The following is a 25,420-nucleotide window of genomic DNA, read 5'->3' as shown; positions in this document are numbered from 1 at the left end:
ATGAGTAAATTCCTTATTAAAATAGTTTTTTTTTTTTTTTTTTTTTTTTTTTTGCGGTTCGCGGGCCTCTCACTGTTGTGGGCTCTCCCGCTGTGGAACACAGGCTCCGGATGCGCAGGCTCAGCGGCCATGGCTCACGGGCCCAGCCGCTCCGCGGCATGTGGGATCCTCCCGGACCGGGGCACGAACCCGCGTCCCCTGCATCGGCAGGCGGACCCTCAACCACTGCGCCACCAGGGAAGCCCAACATAGCTATTTTTAAAATCTCTTTTAAAATATCCAGAAAAGATTTCAGCTTAAAACAGCACTGACATTTTCATACCTTAACTCGTGAATATTTTAAAATGCTTTTTACAAAAAGCAAAACTGGGAAGTAAATGATTTATGTTCATCTATAGCTTTATTTATTTATACCGGTCACTATTGATGTTCTTTCACTGGTATTATTTATCAGCAAATTAGTTGACACATTGACATTTCAGTTTTATGGCTTGCGGTTTATTTGGTGTACCTCAGGATCACGGTTAAAAATATGAAATACTGGTGAACCACAGGGTGAAATAGAGGCAAAACACTAGAAGATCCTTGGCTTTGAATCTGGCTTTGACCAAGGTAAAAATAAATAAATTTACAGTTATAACAGGTTGGAATTAGGGAGTCCAACTTTGAAAAGTACTTTAACATTTTTTTTCCCCTTCTTATGAAAATATTTCCTTGAGTAATGAATAGTACGGTGCCTGGAGAGCTTTCCATTTTTCCTTTGTGCCAAATCAAGTCTTTGAGTTATTTAGTCATTTCAGGACGCCTAATGGGAAATGTTGCCTTGTACATCATCACAAGTGGTTTTTGTTATAAAAGGTTTACTCTTTTTTTTCTTTTAACAGGCATTGCAGCCTCATTTGCTGTCAAGCTTTTTAAAGCATGGATGGCAGAAAAAGATGCCAACTCTGTTACCTCCTCTTTGAGAAAAGCCAACTTAGACAAGAGGCTACTTGTAAGTGTTGTTTGGGCAAAGGGTTGTATGTTTCGTGCTTCTGCCTTGGCTCTGTCAATTGTGATGTATGTAATACATAACTGAAATGCCCGAATCTATGTCGAATTGGAACATGGTTCTTTTTATTTCTGTGTTGTTGGCAGATAGAAACTAATTCCAGTTTAATCTTTGTTGCATAAATAAATGGAATGATAAAATTAAAGAGTCATAGGGAGTACAGAGACTTTCAAATTTAGAAGTTTGTTGACGTGGTGATAACATTTATCAGAATTAACTCTTTTGCAGCTAATAACTATAGAAATGTAAAGTTTTAATATGAAATTTAAAGTCACATCGATCCCACCTAATTAGACATTTGTGATTATCTTGGGTCGTAGGTGAATGACACTGACCTCAAATACACGTTAGTTTGTTAACAAAATAAAAAGTTAAAGAAGATTCCTTGTTTATACTAAGATTCCTTGGAAATACTTAGATATTTAAGAAAGCTAACAAGTTAATAGTAGTAATTTGAAGCTCCCAGTGTCATGATTGCTTGATTATATTTTTACTTCTCTTTGTATTTTTCAAAGAAAAGAAAAATATTTTGTCCTCATAATTCCTATCTGCTCCCTATAATTTCTTTCTGCCAGAACCAACAGCTGTGCAGATGACAGAGATTGCTTCAAGTGAAATTGCTTTTAAAATTTTAGGACAAAGTCTAAAATTGCAAGACATGCTTGCCATCTTCTCTTTACCTAGTTACTTATCTGTTTTCTCTTCCATTGTGTTCTGTGCAAGGGTGTTGATTCATGGGATAATTCCAAATCTGGCTCATTGTAAACTCTTGTATTTTCAATGACTCAAAATTCCTTTATCTCTTGAGGTTTACCTAAAATAGCCCTATTTGGGTCTTGGAAGTCTTTAGAATATGATAAAGAAGAAAAATTAAGTCCAGATTCTTGTTAATTTCTGCCACTGATAATACTTTTCATTTAACTTATATATATATATATTTTTTTTTTTTTTTTGTGGTACGCGGGCCTCTCACTGTTGTGGCCTCTCCCGTTGCGGAGTACAGGATCCGGACGCGCAGGCTCAGCGGCCATGGCTCACGGGCCCAGTCGCTCTGCGGCATGTGGGATCTTCCCAGACCGGGGCACGAACCTGTGTCCCCTGCATCGGCAGGCAGACTCTCAACCACTGCGCCACCAGGGAAGCCCTAACTTATATTTATTAAGTGCCTGCTCTGTGCCAGGCACAGTCCTAGAAGCTGTGGAGCCAGTAGAGACAGGACAGAAATGTTTCTTGCCTTCACGGAGCCTACTCTCTACCAATGAAGGGTATATAGAAGTCACAGAAGACAAGTGAATAGGTTGCTGATGTGGGTGGAAGTTCATATGAAGGAATATATTCGTGTCCCTGAGTCTGTGGATTAGCTGTATCTTGGCAAGGCCCCAGCCCTTTCATTCTGGGTCCCAGGCTGAAGGAACAGCTCACATCTGGGCTATTCTGTCCTCATGGCAGAGGACAGGAGCACAGGTGACTGAAGGGAGACATTCCGGTGCTTTAAAAGCTCACCTTCTTTCATCAAAAGAAGTCACAGAGAAGCCTGGCATGGGGTAGGAAGATTTAGTCCACTCATGGGCTACTTCTCCACCTGTGAAGACAGATACAGCAAGGAGGGTCTTCACTGAATACTTGTTTAAGGGAGAGGGGTGGGGGGTGAATTATTAGGAACAAAGATACAATTACAACTTAACCACAAAAGACTCAGTTATTTCTTAAAGCATGGTTCCTTAAGGATGCCAATAGGCAGAGCTTGGTTAACTTAATTAGGTTACTTCATTAAAAAAATTTTAATGTATTTCCTTTTTGAAAAATACATATCATTTAGCTGTTCTTACTAGGTTTCTTTGTCTACATATGTTTTGAACATGAAAAGCATAGGTAGCAGTTTCTACCAGAAACTCCATGAGGACAGGGTGGCTGTGCCTTAGAACCATGCCTGCCTGATATCATGCCCCCATCCCTGGAAAAGGGAACAATGATCAAGACATTGGCTAGAAACTTTTCTAGGAGCTGAAGATATTGAAAGAAATCAAGCAGGCAACCTGTGCCTTTATGGGGCTTACATTCTGTTTCAGGGGGACAGGCAATAAACTAAATAAACAATTAAAATAATACATGGTATAATAAAAAGTGAAGAGTGCTCCGAGAGAAAAACTAAATAGGGAAGCACTGAGGAGTGTCAGTATGGTATGAGAAGGCCTCTCTGATAAGGTAACATTTGTGTGAAGAAGCGATCTATTTAGATATCCCCAGGAAGAGTATTCCAGGCAAAGACAGCAGAAAATGCAGAGGCTCTGAGGCGTGGCATGTTGGGGACAGCAAGAAAGAGAGGGTAATTAGTAAGAGCAAAAATGTAGGAGATCAGGTCAGAGTCATAGCAGGTCCCCTATCATCTAAGAACTCCGGCTTTTATTCTGAGTAAGGTGAGAAGTTTTTTGGAAAAGTCTCTGCAAAACGTGCATAATGTGATTTTGGAGTCTTAACAGGATCTCTCTGGCTGTTGCATTGGGAGCAGATTCAGGAGGAAGGGCAGAAGTAGGGAGACCTTAATCTAGGGATGAGGTGATAAAGGTTTTTACCTGGGTAGGATTTTTTTTTTTTTTTTTTGCAGTACACGGGCCTCTCACTGTTGTGGCCTCTCCCGTTGCGGAGCACAGGCTCCGGACGCGCAGGCTCAGCGGCCATGGCTCACGGGCCCAGCCGCTTCGTGGCATGTGGGATCCTCCCGGACCTGGGCACGAACCCGTGTCCCCTGCATCGGCAGGCGGACTCCCAACCACTGCACCACCAGGGAAGCCCTGGGTAGGATTTTTGTAACAAATGCAAACTATGTTCCAAGTTAGTAAAGGTCATGACATGATTTATACTGATTTTAGCTCAGTTTAATCTGAATAATAATTTTCAAGATGTTATGTATCATTCATAAGGACTGTGGTTATAGTTCATAAAAATAAATAAAAAACCACTAGTAACATGTTTGATGATGTCTTACTCTGAACATAACTTTCCATCAGAATTTGCAGTCAGATTCTCCCTAATTTGAGTATTGAATGCTGGCACGAGTAACAGAGTAATTATTGCCTTTGGGGTCACACAGCTATGCCCTTAAATATTTCTGGCTGCATAATTTGGGTCAAGCTGCTTAGCCTTGTTGAGGCTTAGTTTATTTTTGTAGAAAAATTTCTACTTTTTACAATTATGAGTAAAATGCCCACCACCTCTTGATTCATAGAAGAAACTCAAAATTAAACTAGTTCCCTGCCCCCCAAAATTTGAAAGGCCTCTTGAATGGTAGAATAAATATCAGTGACAACATTTCAGTCAGGTATGAAATGTTTGCTTTAACATGAATGTGTGTTTGATAGCTGCTCCCACCAACTCTGTTCTGACATTTTGAAACTGATGACTCAACAAGGCAAATTATGGGATGATGGTACAGAGAATATTGAAATTTGAGTCATGACAGAAGCCATCTGGCTATGTCCCTATGCTTGGTGGCAAACTCGTTGCAGATCTTTCTTCTGAGATTTTTATTGAAGCCACGTAGCCATTGGCCATCTATATATGCAAATCTCACCATCATAAAAGTTTGGATCTATTTTATAGACTCTGCAGCAGTGTGAAAAATGTGAGAGCTTTGAAAATTGCCTTCCTTTCTTAGTTGGGTGTTGGCGTCACACAGGGTTAGAACATGACTAAGTGTTCCTGAGACACTGCCGAGCTGTGTAAGGTGAAATGGAAGTGAGGTGAGAATATGAGAGCAGCCATGGCGTGCTGCTCTTTTAAAAAATTTCCAACAGAATTATGTAATGAACTGAAGAGACAGTAGGGCGGATTTAGATTAGATCTCGCCATGAACTTAATTTCGAGCCACCACCATTAAGAAATACAACAAAAATTCCCTTTAGCTCTGAGCTGTTATTTTAGAATAATAGCAGCATTTTCCTTAATGAAATGCTGAATAGAGGTCCTTGAGATGATAATAGTCAATGTTGTTTTCCTCATATTATCTCAGATCATTTCAGCATTACTAAAACTGGCTTTGGTCTGTTAACTCATAGTTAAGGAAACAGTGTGGTTAATGATTTCAGTTTTTTCTAGTCGGTTTAAAATAATCCCAACGTTATTCAGGGTTATCATCTTATTGGTACTTAATAGCAAATTTAGCTCTGTTTTTGTACGTGCTGCACTTTGATTAAAGTAAAAGAAGAAGTAAATAGCAGTGCCAAATGAGTGCAACTAGTTTATGTAAGTTGCTTAGCATTTTTTATTCTCTTTCTTTGTCAAATTGCCTAATTTTGGAAGGTACCTTAGCAGATGCTCAAGAAATATATCCGAGATTTATTCTTTTGAAAAACTCATCCTTCTTCTTTTCTTCCAAATATGAGATATTCTAAGTGTTCTCTTAATATGAAAATGTTGTTCTTTACGCTTGCTGAAATGTGAATGGCATGTTGTATAACAGTCTCTCTTCTTTTCTCTCCCAGGAGCTCTTTCCAGTTAACAGACAGAGTGTGGATCATTTTGCTCAGTACTTCACTGACGCAGGTCTTAAGGAGCTCTCTGACTTCCTCCGAGTCCAGCAGTCCCTGGGCACCAGGAAGGAGCTGCAGAAGGAGCTCCAGGAACGTCTTTCTCAGGAATGCCCGATCAAGGAGGTGGGGACCATGGACTGACATCACTGCAAACCTGTTCAGCGAGAGGGATGACGTAGCCTGTGCAGCACAAGCTTGACCTCCCTTAAGGAGACCTCCCTTTGTTTATTGCTATGAACTCGAAGCCCTTTTCATACCATTTAAGTGAGCTCGCTTTCAAAGTATTGATTCAGACTCCTCCAGGATGTTCCAGAAAATAATGAGTGTTTCCACACAAGTGCCTTATTTACCAGGTTGCTATGGTTGTCAAAATGTTTCATCTGTTGAATAGATTTACTCTCCACTAGCAGTATACCTCGATTTATGGTGGTTTTCCCATTTTATTGCAGATTACATAATATGGTTAAGTATTGGGTTAATATACATAGGTTTTAATTTTAAGACAAAAAAGGGGTGATTTTGCAGTCATATCATGGGTAAAGACCAGTTGGACCAGGACTCATTGGATCCCACTCATAATAGTCATGTATTCACATAACATAAATACTACCTTTTTGTATAGCTATCTTTCATACAGCTATGATTGTATCTTTTTTTTTTTAAGTCCTGCCTGAAGAAAACTTCCTATTTGAACTTTAAAAACTTTTACATGATAATTCAAAAATTGCATAAAGAGTCCTTTCCTTTTGCCACTTACTCCCAAGTCCCAAATCCTCACTATCCTGCGTGCTCACAGCCTTGCAAGATACCTTTTGCGGTTTAAGGCTGGAGAATTCCAGACTGATGCTGTCCAGCAGGTGGAGGTGTTGGTCCTAAGTCTCATGGCATTAAGGTCAGCAATATATTCAGTAATCTTTCTCCAAGCAAAGAACTTGAACATGATTTAACATGGGGGAAAAAAAGCAAACCAAATAACACTGCGATACCTTTAGGTGCAGAGATGCCACCTTTCTTTGCAGCTGGGGGACGAGGACTTCCCAGTTCCTTCGGTTCTCAAAGGCTGCTTAACCCACAGCTGACCCCTCTGTACCCCAGGCCAGCAGGAAAGAAAGCAACGTATTTTCATTAAAAAAAAAGGAAGGGAGAAAAATAGCTGTACTACTCACAAAGTAGTACACGTGAGATATATTGACATTATGGTTTTTAATCACTTCTGAGGCCCTCACCTCTATTTGTGATTCTATTCAAAAGGAGAAAGATTTTTCCAAACAAGTTTAACATAAGATACACTGTTAGGCAGATTTTATTCCATACGATCAGGTTTTAGGATACATTTGCACATTTAAAAGTAATTCTGAAGGGAAAATAGCCTGCTGAGGGTTGCTGCTTTGATATGTATCATATGTAAAGTCTTTGCACTTCACAGTTTATTTACATGAGGCACGAGGATCATCAAAAGCGATAATTAAAGAATGAATTGCAGAGAATGCCTTGTACAAGCCCAAGACATTTTTCAAGAGGTTTAAAGTTAAGGATCGGAAGTAAAAATTCACAGCTCTGTTGCCTTCTTCAAACCCCAGAAAGTCACACTGGCTTAAATAATCTTGGCCCTGCTTTACTCAAAGGGGTTCCTACCTGTAAGAGAATAGCCCCTAAGAAACCACGATTCTCTTTTTTTATTTTCTATTATCCAGCACCTCCTGGCCAGAGATAAGCCTATTAATTTGGGGACTAAAAATAAATCTGCTTTGAGAACAAATCATTGTGTTTTTCCTGCCTCTCGTAACTGGGGAGTATATGCCAGGAAGGGAGGAGCTGAGCAGAATATTTGCCCCTAACCTTTTACTGATTGGGCACAGTGAGAGGGGAACTCCCCATCTGTCTGTTACTCTCTGACTCCTTTTTTTGTGAAATTTAGGTGGTGCTCTATGTTAAAGAAGAAATGAAGAGGAATGATCTTCCAGAAACAGCAGTGATTGGACTGCTGTGGACCTGTATAATGAACGCTGTGGAATGGAACAAGAAGGAAGAGCTCGTCGCCGAGCAAGCCCTCAAGCATCTGAAGGTACTGGGTCCCAACAAGGCACAGTCTTGGCTGCAGGCCAACTGCAGCTCTTAACAATGTGATAGATGGGTTCTAATCATAATTCGCCCACACTCAGTCCAAACACGTACTTCCTAGTGTTTTTCTTTTCAAATTTGCCACTACCTAAAATGTTTCAGATGTAAGAGCTTATGAAATACCTAAGGGTAAGTTCTTACTAAAAACAATGTCAGAAAATCCACAGAATAGTCATATATTCAATATTTAAAGGGAAATGTAGTCGAACTATTGGTTCTCCTTCTACATGATAAAAATTCTTAATGAGTATTTTTTAAGTAAACTACAAGCTGACATTAGAATTTGAAAACTGAGTGGTGGAAAAAATCAACCGATTGTGTAAATTATATATTTTTGTGGGGAGATACATATGTTTTTGCTTTTATTGTCCTCTCCCTATAAAAGTGTCTTAAGACAAGTGGAAGACTTAGAGCCTGCCTTCAGAGTTTACACTTGAATTGGGAAATCAACAGGTACCTAGTTTAAACTAGGTAGGATGTAAATTCAGATATCTCTCAGTATTTAGGAAGACAGAGCAGTGAGTAGCCTATGCAGGTTAAGTTGACCAGGGAAGGCTCAGAGGAGTTAAGCGTTGAGCTGAGTAGGTCTTAGAGAAAACAATAGCCAAACATCAACAACTGGAAGCCAAGGTCATTTGGGACGAAGGGAACAGTATGAACAAAACCATAAAGATGACATGTGGGGGGTCGGATGTTTAGGAAGGAGACGCCCACTCTTCCAGTGGCAGAGCCACACTTCAGTGATGGAGGGGTCACAGCAGCCCTGGGAGCCTTTGGAACTTAGGAACTCTGTCTTGTTTTCACAGGACCCATTAGACAGACACAGTAGCATAGCAGTTATCTTTAATATAGTCAGAATTTCATATTTGGTTTCTTTTAGTGGGTACAGTGAGAGAAATCTGATAAGGTGCAGGGGTAAAAAATTCATTTTGATTGGTCACAATATTAGAATAAGATAATCCTCAAAGTGAAGATTTTCTAAGCAAACCTCCAGATTATTGTTACGATTCAAGTGGTGTCAGCCCTGCACCTCTCACGAGAGTAAATGGTTTTACTCCCCACTTCTGTTCCAGCAATACGCTCCACTCCTGGCTGTGTTCAGCTCCCAAGGCCAGTCAGAGCTGATCCTCCTCCAGAAGGTGCAAGAGTACTGTTATGACAACATCCATTTCATGAAAGCCTTTCAGAAGATCGTGGTTCTTTTTTATAAAGGTGTGTATCTATGTCGTCCTGCCACTATGTTTCTATGTTTTGTTGAAGCTTTTCGAGGGACAGAGTAGGGGGTGAGGTGAGGGGGATATACGTTAATGATAGTCTTTGAGTTTTAGTCATGCAGCTGTATTATGTAGAGAGAGAAGATTGCAAACACCGTAGACATGCGTGGCCTCAGGAACCAGCCTGATTAGGCCCCTGTACACTTGTCACTGGTGGAAATTGCTAGAAGACTGGTGATGAACTAATAATTTTGGTGGGGGGGGATGGTGAAAAAGACTGTAATTACAAAGAATAAGGTCTGTTTTTGCATTGTAAGGATTAGCTATAACAACGGTGATTACCAAATGGTTACATATAGTATGTTCGTGCCTTTTCAGATGCCATAAAGCTGACTTTAAAATTACTGAAATAACTAGCTTTTCACTTTGCATTTTAGTTATTTGGCCCAGCCATTCTCCTGTTTTCCAAGGAAATGGCTATTTTTAGAACTTCACATTTACTGTCTTGTTATTGTATTTATAAGGATTAGGTTGCCATGACAACTGGCACAGCCAGTTTATTAAAAATGAATGCTGTTAGGGTTTTAACTGATCTCAATCTCTATACCTATAGTATATGAAGAAAATGATCCTGGACTCTTCTTTGGTCTAGGTGTTTGTAGTTTTATGAGGCGGGGGGGAAAGGAACACTTAAGAAACGAGACGTTTTGAACATTATAAAATGTTAATTAGAAGTTACTGCTATCTTAAATGGCATAACACAGAAAAGGCTAAAGTATAAATTAATACCAACCAAGTGTTTCTTTTCTTTTTGATGTGTTCTTAAATTTGTCTATCTTGAATGACAAGTTGGGCATTTGGAATGTAAAAATTTTACATTACTGATTACTAGCTATTTTTAAAACGTTTAATAACATTTCACAAAGAGTTTTAACTGGCTGTCCAGATTCTTCAAATGCATACGTCTTGCCCACAAGGGTTTGGGTGATCTTTTGCTTTCTCAGCACTAAGGTATTTGGCAGAATTTCCATATCAGTGGGAGACTGTGATGACTGCCAAGTCCCATTTGAAATTCAGTAATAGGTGTTTTTCTGTGGCCAGATCTGAATTGGCCCTCTTGGATGTGGTCATGAGATAGCAATGTCCTAAAACTAGGGCTTAAATGATACCCAGGGTCATGAGATAGCAATGTCTTAAGTCTAGGTGACCCATCAGAACCAAACCTGCAGGTTCTATGGCCAACCCACCTGTGGTACCGAGGAGCCAAGAAAGAGGAGCAGCCCCCCGCAGCCAGTGGCCATTCTGTCCACACCGGCCACACCTGGCCCCATGTTAAACTGGTAGAGAGGCCTGTGAGATAGGTTTCACATTTGCTTCATGAGTGGTCAATATTTTCCACTACAGAAAAGCAAATTGTTTATAAACTAGCTGCCTAAACACATAATTTCCTTTCTTGTTGTCTAATAGCCAACCCAACCAAACAGTGTCTCTTACCAAATCCTTGTTTTTTGGGGTTTTTTTGCAGTACGCGGGCCTCTCACTGTTGTGGCCTCTCCCGTTGCGGAGCACAGGCTCCGGACGCGCAGGCTCAGCGGCCATGGCTCACGGGCCCAGCCGCTCCGCGGCATGTGGGATCTTCCCGGACCGGGGCACGAACCCGTGTCCGCTGCATCGGCAGGCGGACTCTCAACCACTGTGCCACCAGGGAAGCCCTAAATCCTTGTTTTTAACTGAGATGTAGTTGTTTGAGCCTCGTCTGCAGCAATACCTCATTTCATTATTATACTTAATTCAAAACAACAAAAAATAAACTACTTTTTATCAGTAAAGGCATTTAAGTGGCATATAAACTATCAAAATCCTATTCTTCAAATTTCTCATTTTAACCATTAATGAATGCCAACATCCTTCCCCATTAAACTTTTTATAACAACTACGAACAGCTAGCAAAACTGATTGCTTTATTTCCTATTCTTCAGCCCCAAATGCTAAGGAACAGTGACCTGAAATTATAAAATAACCAAGCAGTGGGCCCTGAGAAGTAAAAAGAAGAGGCATTAGCTCTTCCTTAGGCCATTGATTAACTAGGTAGTCAGCTTTTTTAAATAGATTGTTTCAGTTAGTAAGGTCTGTGGCAAGTACGAGCAGGCCCAAGGGAACACAGGGGGATAAGTGTCAATAACAGTTTTATTCTGGCTCAGTTATTTGGAAATGAAATCTGGAAGCTTTTACAAATGGAAACCTAAACTATATCACTGAAAAGTTAAAACTAAATGTCATTTTCTAGGTAATTTCATAATTTTCCACAAAATTATACATACAGGCTGCTTTTTTTTAGTAAAATAATTGCTCTTGAGAACATGGAATCCCCAAGGAATGATTGTTCCATACTACTATTAGGAGAGTTACTGTGTTTACCTTCCTTTTTGAATAGTAGCTTTTACTTTGACCTTATTTCATCCAACAAACACTTGTGCACCTGGAGACATATATTTCATTTGTTTTTATGAGGATTTGGGTGCCCTTGTTGTGTATTTCATATGCCTAGGAAGGCTTGAGGACAGCATGTATTAAAGCACTCCTTTCCCAGTGCTCGTGTACACGTGACTCACCTGGAGCGCTTGTTAAAACAGATTCCCCAGGGATTCTGATTCAGTGGGTACAGCACTGGGCCCGCAAATTTGCGTTTTAACAGACTTCCAGGTGATGCTGTGACTGTTCATCCGGGACCACTGGTCTAAAGGGTATCGGATGTGAGAAGTGACAAATCCCATGAACCATGGTAACATGGTTAAGATTATACTTGTCATTAATTCCATACACACATATACATTTTACAAATATCAAATAGTGTCTTTGTTTCTTTTATCTAGTGATGTGGATCCCTTGACATTTTGCTTTCAAGCAGGTTTTCAAAAATGTAATGGAAATCGTTTCTTCTTTCCCATTTTAAGTCTCTATTACATACACCCACCTTACTGTATTTCCAGAACTTGAGGATAACAGAAACATGAGGGTATGATTCCTCATGTCCCCTTTGAAAACCTAATTACTTAAATGAATGATATTATTAAAGTATTTTTAGATGTTTTATATAAAAAACAGTGGAATAAAAGTGAATAAACTTTAAATAATAATGCTTTTCGGCAATGAAAGGAGAAAGTGGTGATTGGTCACTCAGTGAAGATTTACTTTTTGTACTAAAATCTAGATTTTTATATTTCTAAGGCAGTAGGAAAAATAGTAAATTCATCACTACTTTTTAAATATCACATTATTCACTTTCTAAAATAATTTTCTTTCTTCCTGAAGCTAAGTACCATAGTCTCAGCATGCAGGTCTGAAAAATATATAACTACCTTCTCAGGTACCATTAGTATCTCTATCATGGCTTTTATTGTTTGCAGATATTTCTTAGGTTTAATTCTGTTCCTCGCGCACATTTTTCTAAAAGAAGTTTCTTATTCTTGTTCTAAAAAAAAAGGTTATTTGCCTTCTCACCATATAGTGCCAACTTTCTTAAGGTAAATTATTTTTGACTTGTGTCCCTATGTGCCACTGCTAATAAAAAGTACTGAATTTTCTAAGTTCCAAGTGACACAGTTTTCAACTTAAATATTTAAATAACTAACGTTACCTAAAACTTTGCAGTTCTCAAACCACTTTTACAATATTGTCTCTTTGACCCTCATGAAAACCCAAATTTTGAATTATAACTCTACACATTGAGACATATTTAGTTTTTTCTCATCATCAATTTGTACATTATACATTTATTGAATGCAAACTAGATGGCAAGTCTTATGTTGTTAAATGCTGGGAATGAGATGCTGAACAAAATAGCACTTGACTTCCTAGATTTCAGAGTGTAGAAGAAAATCAAGGATCATAAATCACCCTGTCGGTGGCTAAAATAAGGCTCGTACAGATAGATGCTGATGAAGAGTGAAAGGATGTTAAAGGAGGGGCCCCTAACTCAGAGCTGAAGCTAACTTGGAGAAAGAAAAAGGAAGGCTCTCAAGGGACACAAGTATTTCACCAGAGATGATGAAGAAGTTGGCCACATCGAGGGGAGAGAAGTGTACTGTAATGTGAGGGGGTTCTGTGCAATTGTAGAATGTCTTCCTTTCTTGCTGTACTTTTACTGATCCTCCGTATTCCTAGTATGCATTTTGGGAGATCCCAACACTTTGTCATCTTCATCTCCCAGTTATAATGAACTCCTCTCCCTACTTTTCCTTAGTGGGAAAAAAAAGTTCTCTCTCTTCTTCATTTGTCAAGGAGTTCCTTCCTTTTTAGATGAGACTTTTCCCTACACAAAAGTTGACTTTCTTTTTGGTGTTCGTGCTTTGCCGCAAAGTCGCCCTGTGTAGGTGCTTATGTCCCTTCTTTATTATTTTATTCCCCTGGGACTAGAAATTTGGTCTTGCAGCAGGTGTTTATTACTAAATTAGCTTCTTCTAAGAACTCAGCTCTGCACAGTTTGTCTGATTTTCAATGGATGAGACATCCTATAAGTTTTACCTGTCATGTACTGTCCTTTTCACAAGTACAGTCACTGACAAGGATTCTAGTGGTTGCATGGCCTCTTTCTGCCTCTGCGGGGCAATAAAACTCTCAACCTTCAGAGAATGAGCTCTCAGCCTTCAGAAGGAAAACCTGAGACAAAGAGTATCACTAAACTACACTCTCCGTTGCCTTTCCAACCTGTACATTGTGTCATAACACGATTCATTAAGGAGAGGAGAAAAAAGAGAATTTCTCTTTACATGTTTAATTCTATGTTTTGTTTTATAACATTAACAATAGCAGTTATATAGTACATGCATATAATTTATAAAACAAAAAATACACATATGTTGTGTGTACACACTCAAAATTGTCTTACTGATAGGGGAGCATGATCAAAACAGTTTGGAAATTATTGGTCTAAATCACAGGCATTTTAAAGATGTGATAAAAACAAATTATATAAAAGGGACTTTAAAAATCCATGTTTGAGCTAATTAGCATTCCTGAAAGGTTTCTGCAAAGCCATCTTAGCCAGTAACAGGTCACTTCCTTGAGCTGTAAAGCATCTGCTCCTCATTGGTATGAAAACTGGACTTTGATGGCAAGAGGTAGGAGAATTCTTTCATCATTGTGAGTGGGGAGTGTGGAGCTGGAAGCACGAGAAACTAAAAGACTAGAAGCTAAGAGTAATTCCTTAGGGCTCCTGGTTATAATTTTTATGTCTAGTCCTTATATATGAATAAATCTAGACTTCCTTCTTCCTTTGCAAAATGTAGTGTATTTAATGACCAAAATAAAACAAACTTTATATTTTCTAAAACCAGTCATGTGCATTTTTAGTCAATTTCACCTCTTCAGTTGAATCCAAGAGCCAATTATTAATTTTAAAAAAACAAAGTTTTTGTTATGAAAAGATCACTGAGGTTTTGAATGAAACCAGTATCAAATCATTTCTCTTGTTTTCATAAGTTAAAGGTATATTTTAACTGCAAAAACATCATTAGAATGATTTATCAGCATTTGCAATGGATTGGGAAGGCGTTGGGGACGATAATAAATCCTTTTTATCTGTTTTCCATCTCATTTCCCACACAAGGATCCCAAAAGATAACCCATTAGAACATTGGCAAAGTCTGTAGGCTATTTTTTTCATATTCCCCGTTCTATTCTTAACATTAAATATTCTAAATTAATGGTAACTTGAGGGTATCAAGGAATATTTGTGGAATTTAGAGTTCTAGGTAATAGTTAATAGATAACACTTTTTGTTTCTCTCCTAACAGTGTACAAGGAAAACATTACTCATGCGATTTAGATATTGTGCTGTGGGGAAGTAAATTTAGGACTTAGCGATAGAGTAATGTAGAACTTTGGATTATGTGTGTATTGGTCCCATGGTACACCCAGGAAGCTCATCATTATATTTAATTATTAACATTATTATTGCATCCTGTCTGCATTTTTTTTCATTTGCTTTCTTTTCCTCCTAAAGTAAATCCCCTTAAAAGACCAGTCATTTGTGGTTGCTGCTTAATCAAGATGTGTTTGCAGTTGGTGGCAGGACACAGAGTGTTCTGAAAGGCTGGAATTGATGATTCATTGGCAAAATTACAAAATAACCTAGTTTCCTGCCACCAAATTAGCACTGTGAGATTTTCAAGTCCCAGTCCCATCACCATCACTCCCCTAACTACTAAAATACACAGGGCACTGCGCTGTATGGAAATAAGCTTGGTTCTTGTCTTCTGATAAGTTTCAATACGAATTTCTTTTATAAAAGAGCTTTAATATTTGACGTGATTGCTTCCTATTAAACTATAAGACATGAAGTTGCTTTAAAACATGACATGTATGTAGTAGCTTTGAAACCTTTGATTTGAAATTGCAGCTGATGTGCTGAGTGAAGAAGCGATATTGAAATGGTACAAAGAAGCACATGTTGCCAAAGGCAAAAGTGTTTTTCTTGACCAGATGAAGAAATTTGTTGAGTGGTTACAAAACGCAGAAGAAGGTATGATTCCATTTAACAACTCTGGTGACCATTTAGCCAATCCTTTCTCACTGTAATTCAAAATAGCTCCCCCCTCCACAGATTTTTCTTGCCTTCCTAAAACTAGAGTTCTGAGGCGTGTTCCACAGCAGACATTTTGTCCACCTCTTAGCCTTCCTTTCTGAATCAAGGCAATGAAAAATTCTGCAAGATAAACAAAACAAAACCAAAACCTCTTAAATTATTCCTAATTTAAGGGACAAAGAGGAAGAAATAATCAGCAGCTGTGAAAGGAAAAAAAATACATTGGCTTAATCACTTTTATGGGATTATATCGATTTTTATGGCACCTTTACCAGTTGACTGGTATTTAAAATGGCAATACAAGTTGGAAGAACAATAATGATGAGACTTAATCCAACTAAGCATGAAAAGATGCAGATCCAGAAAAATATAAATAGTTTTAGTCACCAATAATATTTCTGAGCATGTTGCATTTTTAGAAAGGTAATTTCGTTTAAAGGCAAAAAGGAGCAAAAGTTCGCTGCCTGCCCTCATATATGACTCTCTTACCTAGTAAATGGATGCCTAGGCGAAATGTCTTTTTTAGTGGGGGAGGGAGATAGAGTAGAAATTCTTTCATGACCTTATTTAAAGGTGTCTCAGAAGAAATGACCTGACTTTTCTTTCTTCTCTCCTAGAATCTGAATCTGAAGGTGAAGAAAATTAGACAGCTCAAGAAGCACAATACCTAGGTCACCACACAACACTCTTACTGGGAATGCTGAACCATTTGAGAAGAGAAACTTGGCTTCTGTTTTCACAAAGGAAAAAAAAATAGGATAGGCTTCCCTTGTGCAGAGGGGGAAATGGTTTTTGTTTTTGTTTTGTTTTTAAATGGAGCCCTGAGGCATCAGCTATTATACTTGGGACTCTACCTCTCACTCACTATATGCTAACTTAAAGCCATTCAACAGGGAGTCCAGTAGGTGTCTGAAATTAAATACTCCACAGACTCCTCTTTTTTAGCTGTATTTTTCAGGTACTGTGTGGTGAATGCCCCACTGGTGTCTATTACAGGGCCACTTTGGTAGTTGTGTATCTGCTCGTGTATGTGATTTGACAAACAGTTTTTTAAAATAAATGGCTTTTTAAAAATCTGGGCTTATATTTTCAGAGATTTTATTTCTTTACTGTCCTGACTTCTTACACAGATGACATTTCAGTGTTAGGCTTTTTTTTCCATCCAAAATGCTGAATTGTTCTTGTCTATGAAAACACTTCTGTTCCTTTTGTCATCATAACTAATACACTTCACTTATCTTTGTAGTGAAATAGAAATCAACCCCAGAATACAGGCAGATAACAGTAATACCAAGAAGTGATTTTTTTTTGGGGTGGTACGCGGACCTCTCACTGTTGTGGCCTCTCCCGTTGCGGAGCACAGGCTCCGGACGTGCAGGCTCAGCGGCCATGGCTCACGGGCCCAGCCGCTCCGCGGCATGTGGGATCCTCCCGGACCGGGGCACGAACCCGCGTCCCCTGCATCGGCAGGCGGACTCTCAACCACTGCGCCACCAGGGAAGCCCTAGAAGTGATATTATTAATAATAATTATTATCTATATGTGAGAATGTCATTTTCATTACACAGGAAATAATGACAGAGTAACTGCAGCCAAGAATGACTGGAAGTCATAGGCTAAAGAGCTTTAAAAGTATTAACTTGGGCTTCCCTGGTGGCGCAGTAGTTGAGAGTCCGCCCGCTGATGCAGGGGACACGGGTTCGTGCCCCGGTCTGGGAGGATCCCACATGCCACGGAGCGGCTGGGCCTGTGAGCCATGGCCGCTGAGCCTGTGCGAACAGAGCGTGTGCTCCGCAACGGGAGAGGCCACAACAGTGAGAGGGGCTCGCATACCACAAAAAAAAAAGAAAAAAATATTAACTCATCTACCGCAATATGGTACACTGCCCTGGAGATGAAAACCACGTGGTACTAAACAAAGACAATTCTAGAATGCATTGCCTTTATAGCATAGTCCCTTGAGAGAAAAGCAGGAAACTGAAGGGAGGGGTATCTGATTTCTTCCAGTCCGTCAGTTCATGGCAAGCCTCCATCATCTACCTACCCTTCCACCTATCTAAAAATTAGAACTATGAAGTTAAACGGTAGTCACGTTATAGAGTGCATATGTAATGTGTTTATTTGAAGTGAAAAAAATGAATCATTTTCACTGAAAACAAAGTTGGCAAACTAATTTGACAAGTGCTGACTACCAATTGGGATACGTGACAGGCACACTCTGTAAATTAAGTTCAATCTTCATCTCTGATGTTTTGACGAATATATTTAAAGATAAAATAATGCAAATTACATTCAATTTGTAATAAAAATTTTAGATGTCAACTTTTATGTATTTTATATTTAATTTTATGGCAGTATGTCCCCCTACATTTTAGGGGATCGTGTGTAAAGCATGCGAAGGGCACTGCAGTAGAGGATAATTTCCAAAGGGTCCACACTAAGACCTAGAAAAGCAGAGTTGTCCAAGGTCTTAGAGTTAGTGACCAAGATGGAACTAAAAGTCCCACTTTTGAGTCCCACGCCTTTGCTCTCTTTTTCCTATATTCTGCTGTCAAGTTATTCATGAGAATGTAAGTTTCTACAGTTCAAAAATTTTTTCAACTAGCACTTCTATCGAATAAACATCTGAGAAATCAATTTTGTAGCCTATAAACTATAGGAGTTGTAGAATACTAATACTTATCTCTTCTAGCGCATAATATTTTCCCCAAACGAACTTAAGGTAGTGATTTTCAGGTAAGCAAGCATCGGGGGAGAGGGAGGATGCTTATCAGCAAGAACTTAATAACAAATCATTCAACCAAAGCCCTTTCTTTCTCTGAAAGACGTGTCTTTTTCTTTTTAAAAATAAAACTTGTCCTAATTATAAAAGTAATTACATTAGTTATCTATTGCTACACAACAGATTATCGCCGCATTTAGCAGCTTTAAACAACAGATATTTATCCTATCCGTTTCTGTGGTCCGGATCTAGGAGCTGCTTGGCTGGGTGGCTTCCAGCTCGGCCTCTGCTGAGGTTGCGGTCAAACTATTGGTTGGGAGTGCAGTCCTCTGAAGGCTGTAGCATCTGCTTCCAAGCTGACAGCGGTTGTACGATCAGGCCACTCAAGATGCCTGCTCTCTTGCTCTCGCTACATCCCCTGCTCAATCAGTCCCTGCCTCACGTGACTGACCTTCCCTCCTAATCATAGTGTCTAATCAGTAAATGCCTACTTGACCCTGGCCCCAGGTGGTGATTGTTCTGATCTTTAGATCAGAGCCCTACTAAGATAGTATGAAAGGGGCGTGCCCCTCAGTTGGTTTCCCTGGTAACCAATGAGCCCACCTGATATCAATTCCCTCTATAACTGGTAACCTCCCTGTCCCCGTGGTACCGAAGACTGCTGCCGCGTCTCACCCTGGTGTCCTGTCTGCCGTGTGCCGCATCCTGTGGCATGTCACTCCAGGACTTTGCTTCAGACACGTAAGATCCCCCATCCATTAAACCATTAATGTCCCTGTTGCTGCCTCGGGGCTCTTTCTTTGGTCTAGAAGCTGGGGGAGTACAGGGCTTGCCAGCCTGTGGGGTGTAGCCCAGCAGCAGTGGTTGGTGGACCTCAGTTCCTCACTGACTTTTAGCCAGAGACTTGAGTTCCTTACCACAGTGTCCTCTCCTTAGGCTGCCTGAGAGTCTTCATGGCCTAACAGCTGGTTTTCCCCAGAATGAGTGGTCTGAGAAAGGGAGCCCTGGGAGGAAGCCATCTTTAATAACCTAGTATTTGAAATGACCTCCCATACATCCCATCTACACATTCTTTGGGTTACACAGACCAACCCTGGTACAATGTGGAAGGCATCATCTGCCTGAGGTGGACTACCAGGCAGTGGGGAGAATTGAGGGCCATCTTGGAGGCTGGCTACCACAGTATTATGAATCTACATACTAAAATAATTCCTGGCTAGGTTAAAACTGTATGTTAACCATATTGTTTTTCATCTGGATAGATTAAAACTAATGTTAAAACAATGAAAGCACAAAAGACAATTTGGAAATATCTTTATAACTGAGGCATGGGAAAAGCATGACACAAAAGCCAAAAAAATCTGATTATAAAACGTTTAAACTTTTTCTCTGTATTGAAAGATATGCATAAGTCTTGGGCAGGGATGGGAGAAGGAAAAGGGAAGGAGAGTTTTTTTCTTTTTAATCTATATACTTGGATTTCTTTAGAAAGAGCATGCAATATCTTTATAATTTAAAAACTAATACATGTTTATTTTGGAAAATATAGGAAAGCTTTTGGAAGAAACTAAACATCACATAGTATTCTGCCACAGAAATGAGAACTTCTAATGTTTTTATATTTTTACAAATATGGTTTTGCTTAATTCTTTAAAAAATTAAGTCCATTCTGTACCAGTTCTTTTATTCTGCTCTTTATTAAGTGGTACTTGGTACTACATCAATAACTGTCCTTCAAATACATGATTTTAAAATATATATAATTGGTATGGATGGGGCATAATTATGACTATGTTCAATATAAGGTATTATATAAATTTTTGCTTTTAAAAATAGCCATTTAAAAGATTCTTACATAAGTCTTTGTTCATCTTATGGTTATTCAGAAAAAAATAGAAATGGAATTTGGGTCAAGGAATTTAAATAATGTTAACACAACGTGGTGTTATTTTCTGTATTTGCAGTTTATACATTTGAAGGTATTTAACTCCCAGGCAATATCATTTCAATAAGAAATTGAAAAATTATCTGTTAACCTCTAAAAATATGAAAGTTTTAAGATTCTGGAATTCAGGTCCAATTAGTAAAATTCTAGAAGTGGGGAACTGAAAATATTTCATTGTCAAGCCAAGCAAAGCAGCAGTCTGGAAGCACATCAGGTCCTGCATGGTTATAGACTCATGCGGTTTGAGCCACAGTGGTGTCCCCGACTCAGTTGGTTCAGCGTGTCTGACCTCAACTTCTCCCCGCTGATAGCAGCTATTTCTTAACACTCTGTCTTTCTGAAAAATGATAGGCTTCAATGTTCCTCCTGATAGATGCCTTTAAACTGCCATGGCCCTCTACTTGTGGAATAGATGGAAATAAAAGATTTCTTCCGTGAAAACGTTAGAGCGAATCTTGGCGTCCTTAAAGTCTCTACACCTTGATTTTGTGTGTTTCAACTATTTATTGATGTACAAGAAAGAAAAACGCATAGTCTATGGATTGAATAGAAATTAAGCACACCTGTGGGAGCAGGGCTCAAATAAAGAACGTAAACACGAGCAGAGTCCCAGAAGATGCCGCCTCCCAGCCTCCACATCTACCTCCTCGAGGTAAGTCATCATCCTGAGCCCTGACAGCATAGGTTCATTTGGCCTGTGTCTGCATACAGTATTGTTTCGTTTGTGCTTTCTTTTATTTGACTTTACCTTGTTCCGTTGTCTTTTTTTGTGTTTAATTCTTTTCTGGTATGTGATTAAGCACACCCGGTCAATCAAGAACATAAGAAACATGAGGACACTGTTTTTTTTAATTTTATTTTACTTATTTATTTTTGGCTGCGTTGGGTCTTCGTTGCTGCTCACAGGCTTTCTTTAGTTGCGGTGAGCGGGGGTTTCTCATTGTGGTGACTTCTCTTGTTGCAGAGCACCGGCTCTAGAGCGCAGGCTCAGTTCTTGTGGTACACAGGCTTAGTTGCTCCGCGGCATGTGGGATCTTCGCGGACCAGGGCTCAAACTCGTGTCCTCTGCATTGGCAGGTGGATTCTTAACCACTGCGCCACTAGGGAAGCCCCGAAGACACTGTTTTTTAATGAACCAAAATGCTGCACTATTTCCTTTTGGCACAGGGAATAATTCCTAGGTGCATATCTGCTTATCAGAGATAGTTTTGGAGTGCACATATTTCCTCATAGTAGTCATTACGAAAAAGAAAATTATCCCTGCCTTCTCTGAAGGAGTAGTCCCATTTGATATGGGCAAGATAGATTCTTCAATCAAATTAGAAATTCTTGTGGCTTCAGTTGGGTGTCCTTGCTCCCACACTTTGCTTTTGCTGCTGTGTAAGCAGAGGAGTAGAGAAACGAACTTGGAATTGGTTGGCTTGAACTTGAAGGCACCATTTTGTCATTCATTATCTGTTTAACTTAATTAGCAAGTCACTTAACTCTTGGTATTTACTTTGCTTAATTGTAAAATAAGGGGCTGGACACGATCAGTCCTTAAACTGGGTCTTCATCGTTCAGAACATCCAAAGTTGAAAGCAAAACTGTTTTCATCAGCTTCTCAGATTCTTAGGGCTGAGACCTAAGAAAGGTAAAATATAATGAGGCTAGATTGCTGGTTCTTAAATCTCAGCATGCATCAGGACCACCCAAGGGACTTAAAATTGATTGTTGATCGTACCTCCGCACCTCCGCTGAGTTTCTGACTCAGTAGGTCTGGGACAAGGTCTGAGGACAACTTCTCGGTGATAATTGATTCCCCTGGTGTCGGGACCACACTGAGAGCCACAGAGCCAGATGGTTACTGAGGTCCACTCCTGTGCTGACTTCTGCAGTCCATTAGGTCTTCAGTAAAGGAGGTGGGTTGTATCTTGGTCATCACTGTATCTCTGATTGCCATGCATAGCTTCCAGAAAGTTGGTGTTCAGGAAATGTTTGAATGAATAAATGAACAAATGTGTATTAAGAATTCCTTTTTAAAGGGTTCATCAGAAATTCATCCTAATGTGTTCCTATACCTTCTTTAAAATTTTCAGCATTGGGAACACAGCCTGACTGCTACTTGGTGAGAATTTGGATTAATGTGCTATATTAATCATCATTATTGATTGTATCATTCTCTGAAACAGAGCCAATAAAAGGTGGGGCTATAATTTATAAAATGATCTGAACTTATCATTTATTTGTTTCCGAAAGAAGCAGAAATATTTTCTCATGAGGATTGTTTAGCCAGGCTCTGCAACAGTACATTTGTGGGTGTTGACCACACAATGTTGACCGACTGTGAACCCCTCAGCCTACCCTCTCCATCGTAGAACAGGCCTAAGAAAGGGAAACTCTCACTGGGCTAGATCACTAGTTTTCAAACTTTACCGTGCATCAGAATCATGGTAAAGGGCTTGTTAATCATTCATCATTCAAGAGGGCCTGTTAATTACAGATTGTTGACAACAGGGCCAGAGTTTCTGATGCAGTACACCTGGGTTAAGACCTGAAGACTTGCATCTCTAACAAGTTCCCAGGTCATGCTTCTGCTGAATCAATGACCACAGACTGAGAACCACTGGACTAGCTGGTTTCTAAAACCTTGGGAATAGGCATGTTGAAGAAACCCAGCCTCACAGAATGGGAACTTGATTTAGACTAACTCAAACGCTATTGAATTTCTATAATTTCTTCCCTAGCTCTCTCAAACTCCCGTCTCCTCTGTATCCTTAAGTATTCTGAAGAGGTATGAGAGAGAGTTTGAAACATTTCAACTCAGACAGTCTTGACTTCTTGCAATAGAAAAAATCCTTTTGAGTAAATGCTGGAACCTTTCTTAATATTCTCTTTCCCTTTGAACAGGAAAACCCAATGGTTTTTCTAAGTGTAGACCCCAGACCAGCGGCATCAGCATCACTTGGGAAGCAGCTAGAATGGAAATTGTCAGGATCCACTCCAGACCTGCTAAATCCAAAACTCTAGGGGTAGACCCAGCAATCTATTTTAACAAGCGTTCCTGGTGATTCTGACCCATGGTTAGGTTTAAGAACCACTGGCCTAAATTAAACTTCAGGTGTCAGATTATCTTGAAACACATCCCTAAAAGACATAAGGGTAGGAGGAAAATTAGAACAAAGGCAGGACCAAGCTTTGGCACAAAATAAGGGGTTACTGAGACGATAGATTTCACTACTTTTGAAGGCTGGATCAGAGACTGAACAATATGTCTGGGGTCAAGCTGACCTGGAATGCTTCAGGGAGGCATTTTTTGTGGTTTTTTTTCCTTCTTCTTTGCTAATTTAAGAGAATAAAGGATGTCAGTGCCCCGTAACATATTATATAACTCAGACCAAGCTATGGAAGTGGCTGTTAGCTAATATGAACTCATTCCCAAGTGCATGGGAACACCTTCTGAAAAGTTATAGTTCTTCTAAAAACTTTTTCTCTCAATTTCTTATCTTCTTACTGAGCAATGAAATGAAAAGGTATTGGGGTTTTTTTTCTTCTTCTTCACAGTAGCTTATCATGGATAAGTACAGCAGCAGTTTTAGTAGGAATAAGCAGCACATTTTCTAAATACAGTAGAATCTGGAAGATGAGTATTCTCAAATAGACTTCTGTATAATAGAGAGGAACATAGGCGTATCAGAGTAGGAAAAGATGAATTTTATAGGTACATGCATATGGGGTCTAGATAGGAGGATTACATTTAGGCTAACTGGCTTGTAAACAAAAGATTTTAAAATTCGCATGCCATATTAATACTGAGGATAAAATAACAAATGAAATTTCTGATCATTTATCTTTCTTTTGGCCGAAACTTTAAAGGTTTTCCATGGATTTTAGAAAAGGTGTTTACTTTGCCAATATAGCCTCTAGTCTTCTGTTCACATCAAAACCCATCATAGTTCATGTCTGTTGATTCTGTTCACAATTCATATCATAGTGAATACTAAATGGCTTCTGAAATATTATAAACTGTGACAATGGCCCATGAACTATTTACAAGTGCATTTTACAATTTCCAGATATTTGAGTTTTTCTAACATATTGTTGTTGCTGCTTTCTGGTTTAATTTCATTGTGGTCAGAGAGCTTGCTCAGTATGATTTCACAGCTTTTACACTTATTGAGGCTGTTTTACAGTCACACATTTCGTCTGTCTTGATGAATGTACCACATGCTCTTGAAAATAATGTGTAATCTACAGGTGTTGGATGGAATGTTCTGTAAATATCAATGAGGTCATTGTGGTTGATGGTGTTCAGAGATTCTGTCTTTAATGATTTCTTTGCCCAGTAGTTGCATCAATTGCTGAGAAAGGGGTATTAAAATCAACTCTGGTTATAAACTGTCCATTTCTCTCTTTAATTTGACCTGTTTTGCCTCATGTGTCTGGGAAGCTCTGTCATCAGATGCATACATATTTATGATTATTATGTCTTTCTCATGAATTGGCCAATTCTTCATTAGAAAATGTCCCTTTTTATCTCTAGTAATAACCTTTGTCTTGAAGTCTGCTTTATCTGATGGTACAGCCACTCCACCCCTTTTAAGGCATACTATTTGTTGGCATATCTTTTTTCATTCATGTCCTTTTCAATCTGCGTCTTTATATTTAAAATATGACTCTTGTTCACAACATAACTGAGTCTTGCTTTTTAAAAAATCCATCTTGATAATCTCTGCCTTTTAAATGGTGTGTTTGGTTCATTATTGACATAGTTGGATTTAAGTCTACAATTTTAGAATTTTTTTCCTATTTGTCCCCTCTGTTTTTAGTCCTATTTCCATCTTTTCCTGCCTATTTTTAGAATTAATTGAATAGTTTTTAGAATTCCATTTTAATTTACCTATTGCCTTCTAGCTGTACCTCTTTATATTTTTAGTGATGGCGCTAGGGGTTAAAATGGACCATCTTAAATTTTCAGTTTAGAGGTACTATTGTTATACTTTGCATAAAATATAAATATCTCATAACTGTATAGGTCTTCCTACTATCTCCTCCATTCTTTGTGTAATTGTTATCATATATATGACATCTATAAATATTGTACACTGTAGAATACAATATTATCACTTTTGTTTTCAACAGTTCTGAGTATTTTTTTGATGAAAGAAAAACTTGTTTTATGCCTACCCATTGATTTGCCATTTCTGGTGCTCCTCTTCTTTCGTGAATATCTGAGTGTTCACCTGGTGCCATTTCTCTTCATTATAAAACAA

General features: G+C 39.0%; 1 protein-coding gene across 4 annotated transcripts in view; it reads left to right on the top strand.

Moving 5' to 3' along the window:
• The window catches only part of BZW2 (basic leucine zipper and W2 domains 2), a 60,041-nt gene extending 43,461 nt beyond the window's left edge, over nt 1–16,580 (top strand). For all 4 annotated transcript variants that reach the window (XM_024766984.1, XM_024766986.1, XM_024766988.1 and 1 more), the window contains 6 exons: nt 885–994; nt 5,533–5,703; nt 7,499–7,645; nt 8,775–8,913; nt 15,316–15,438; nt 16,119–16,580. In XM_024766984.1, coding sequence (XP_024622752.1) covers nt 885–994; nt 5,533–5,703; nt 7,499–7,645; nt 8,775–8,913; nt 15,316–15,438; nt 16,119–16,147 — 719 coding nt within the window. In that variant the 3' untranslated portion in view covers nt 16,148–16,580. The remainder of the gene's footprint in view (nt 1–884; nt 995–5,532; nt 5,704–7,498; nt 7,646–8,774; nt 8,914–15,315; nt 15,439–16,118) is intronic.
• Nucleotides 16,581–25,420: the final 8,840 nt, after the last annotated feature.

This window comes from Neophocaena asiaeorientalis, unplaced genomic scaffold, assembly GCF_003031525.2.
Source record: "Neophocaena asiaeorientalis asiaeorientalis breed wild unplaced genomic scaffold, Neophocaena_asiaeorientalis_V1.1 scaffold70, whole genome shotgun sequence".
In the NCBI taxonomy this organism is placed as follows: domain Eukaryota; kingdom Metazoa; phylum Chordata; class Mammalia; order Artiodactyla; family Phocoenidae; genus Neophocaena; species Neophocaena asiaeorientalis.
This window is presented reverse-complemented; position numbering and strand designations above follow the sequence as displayed.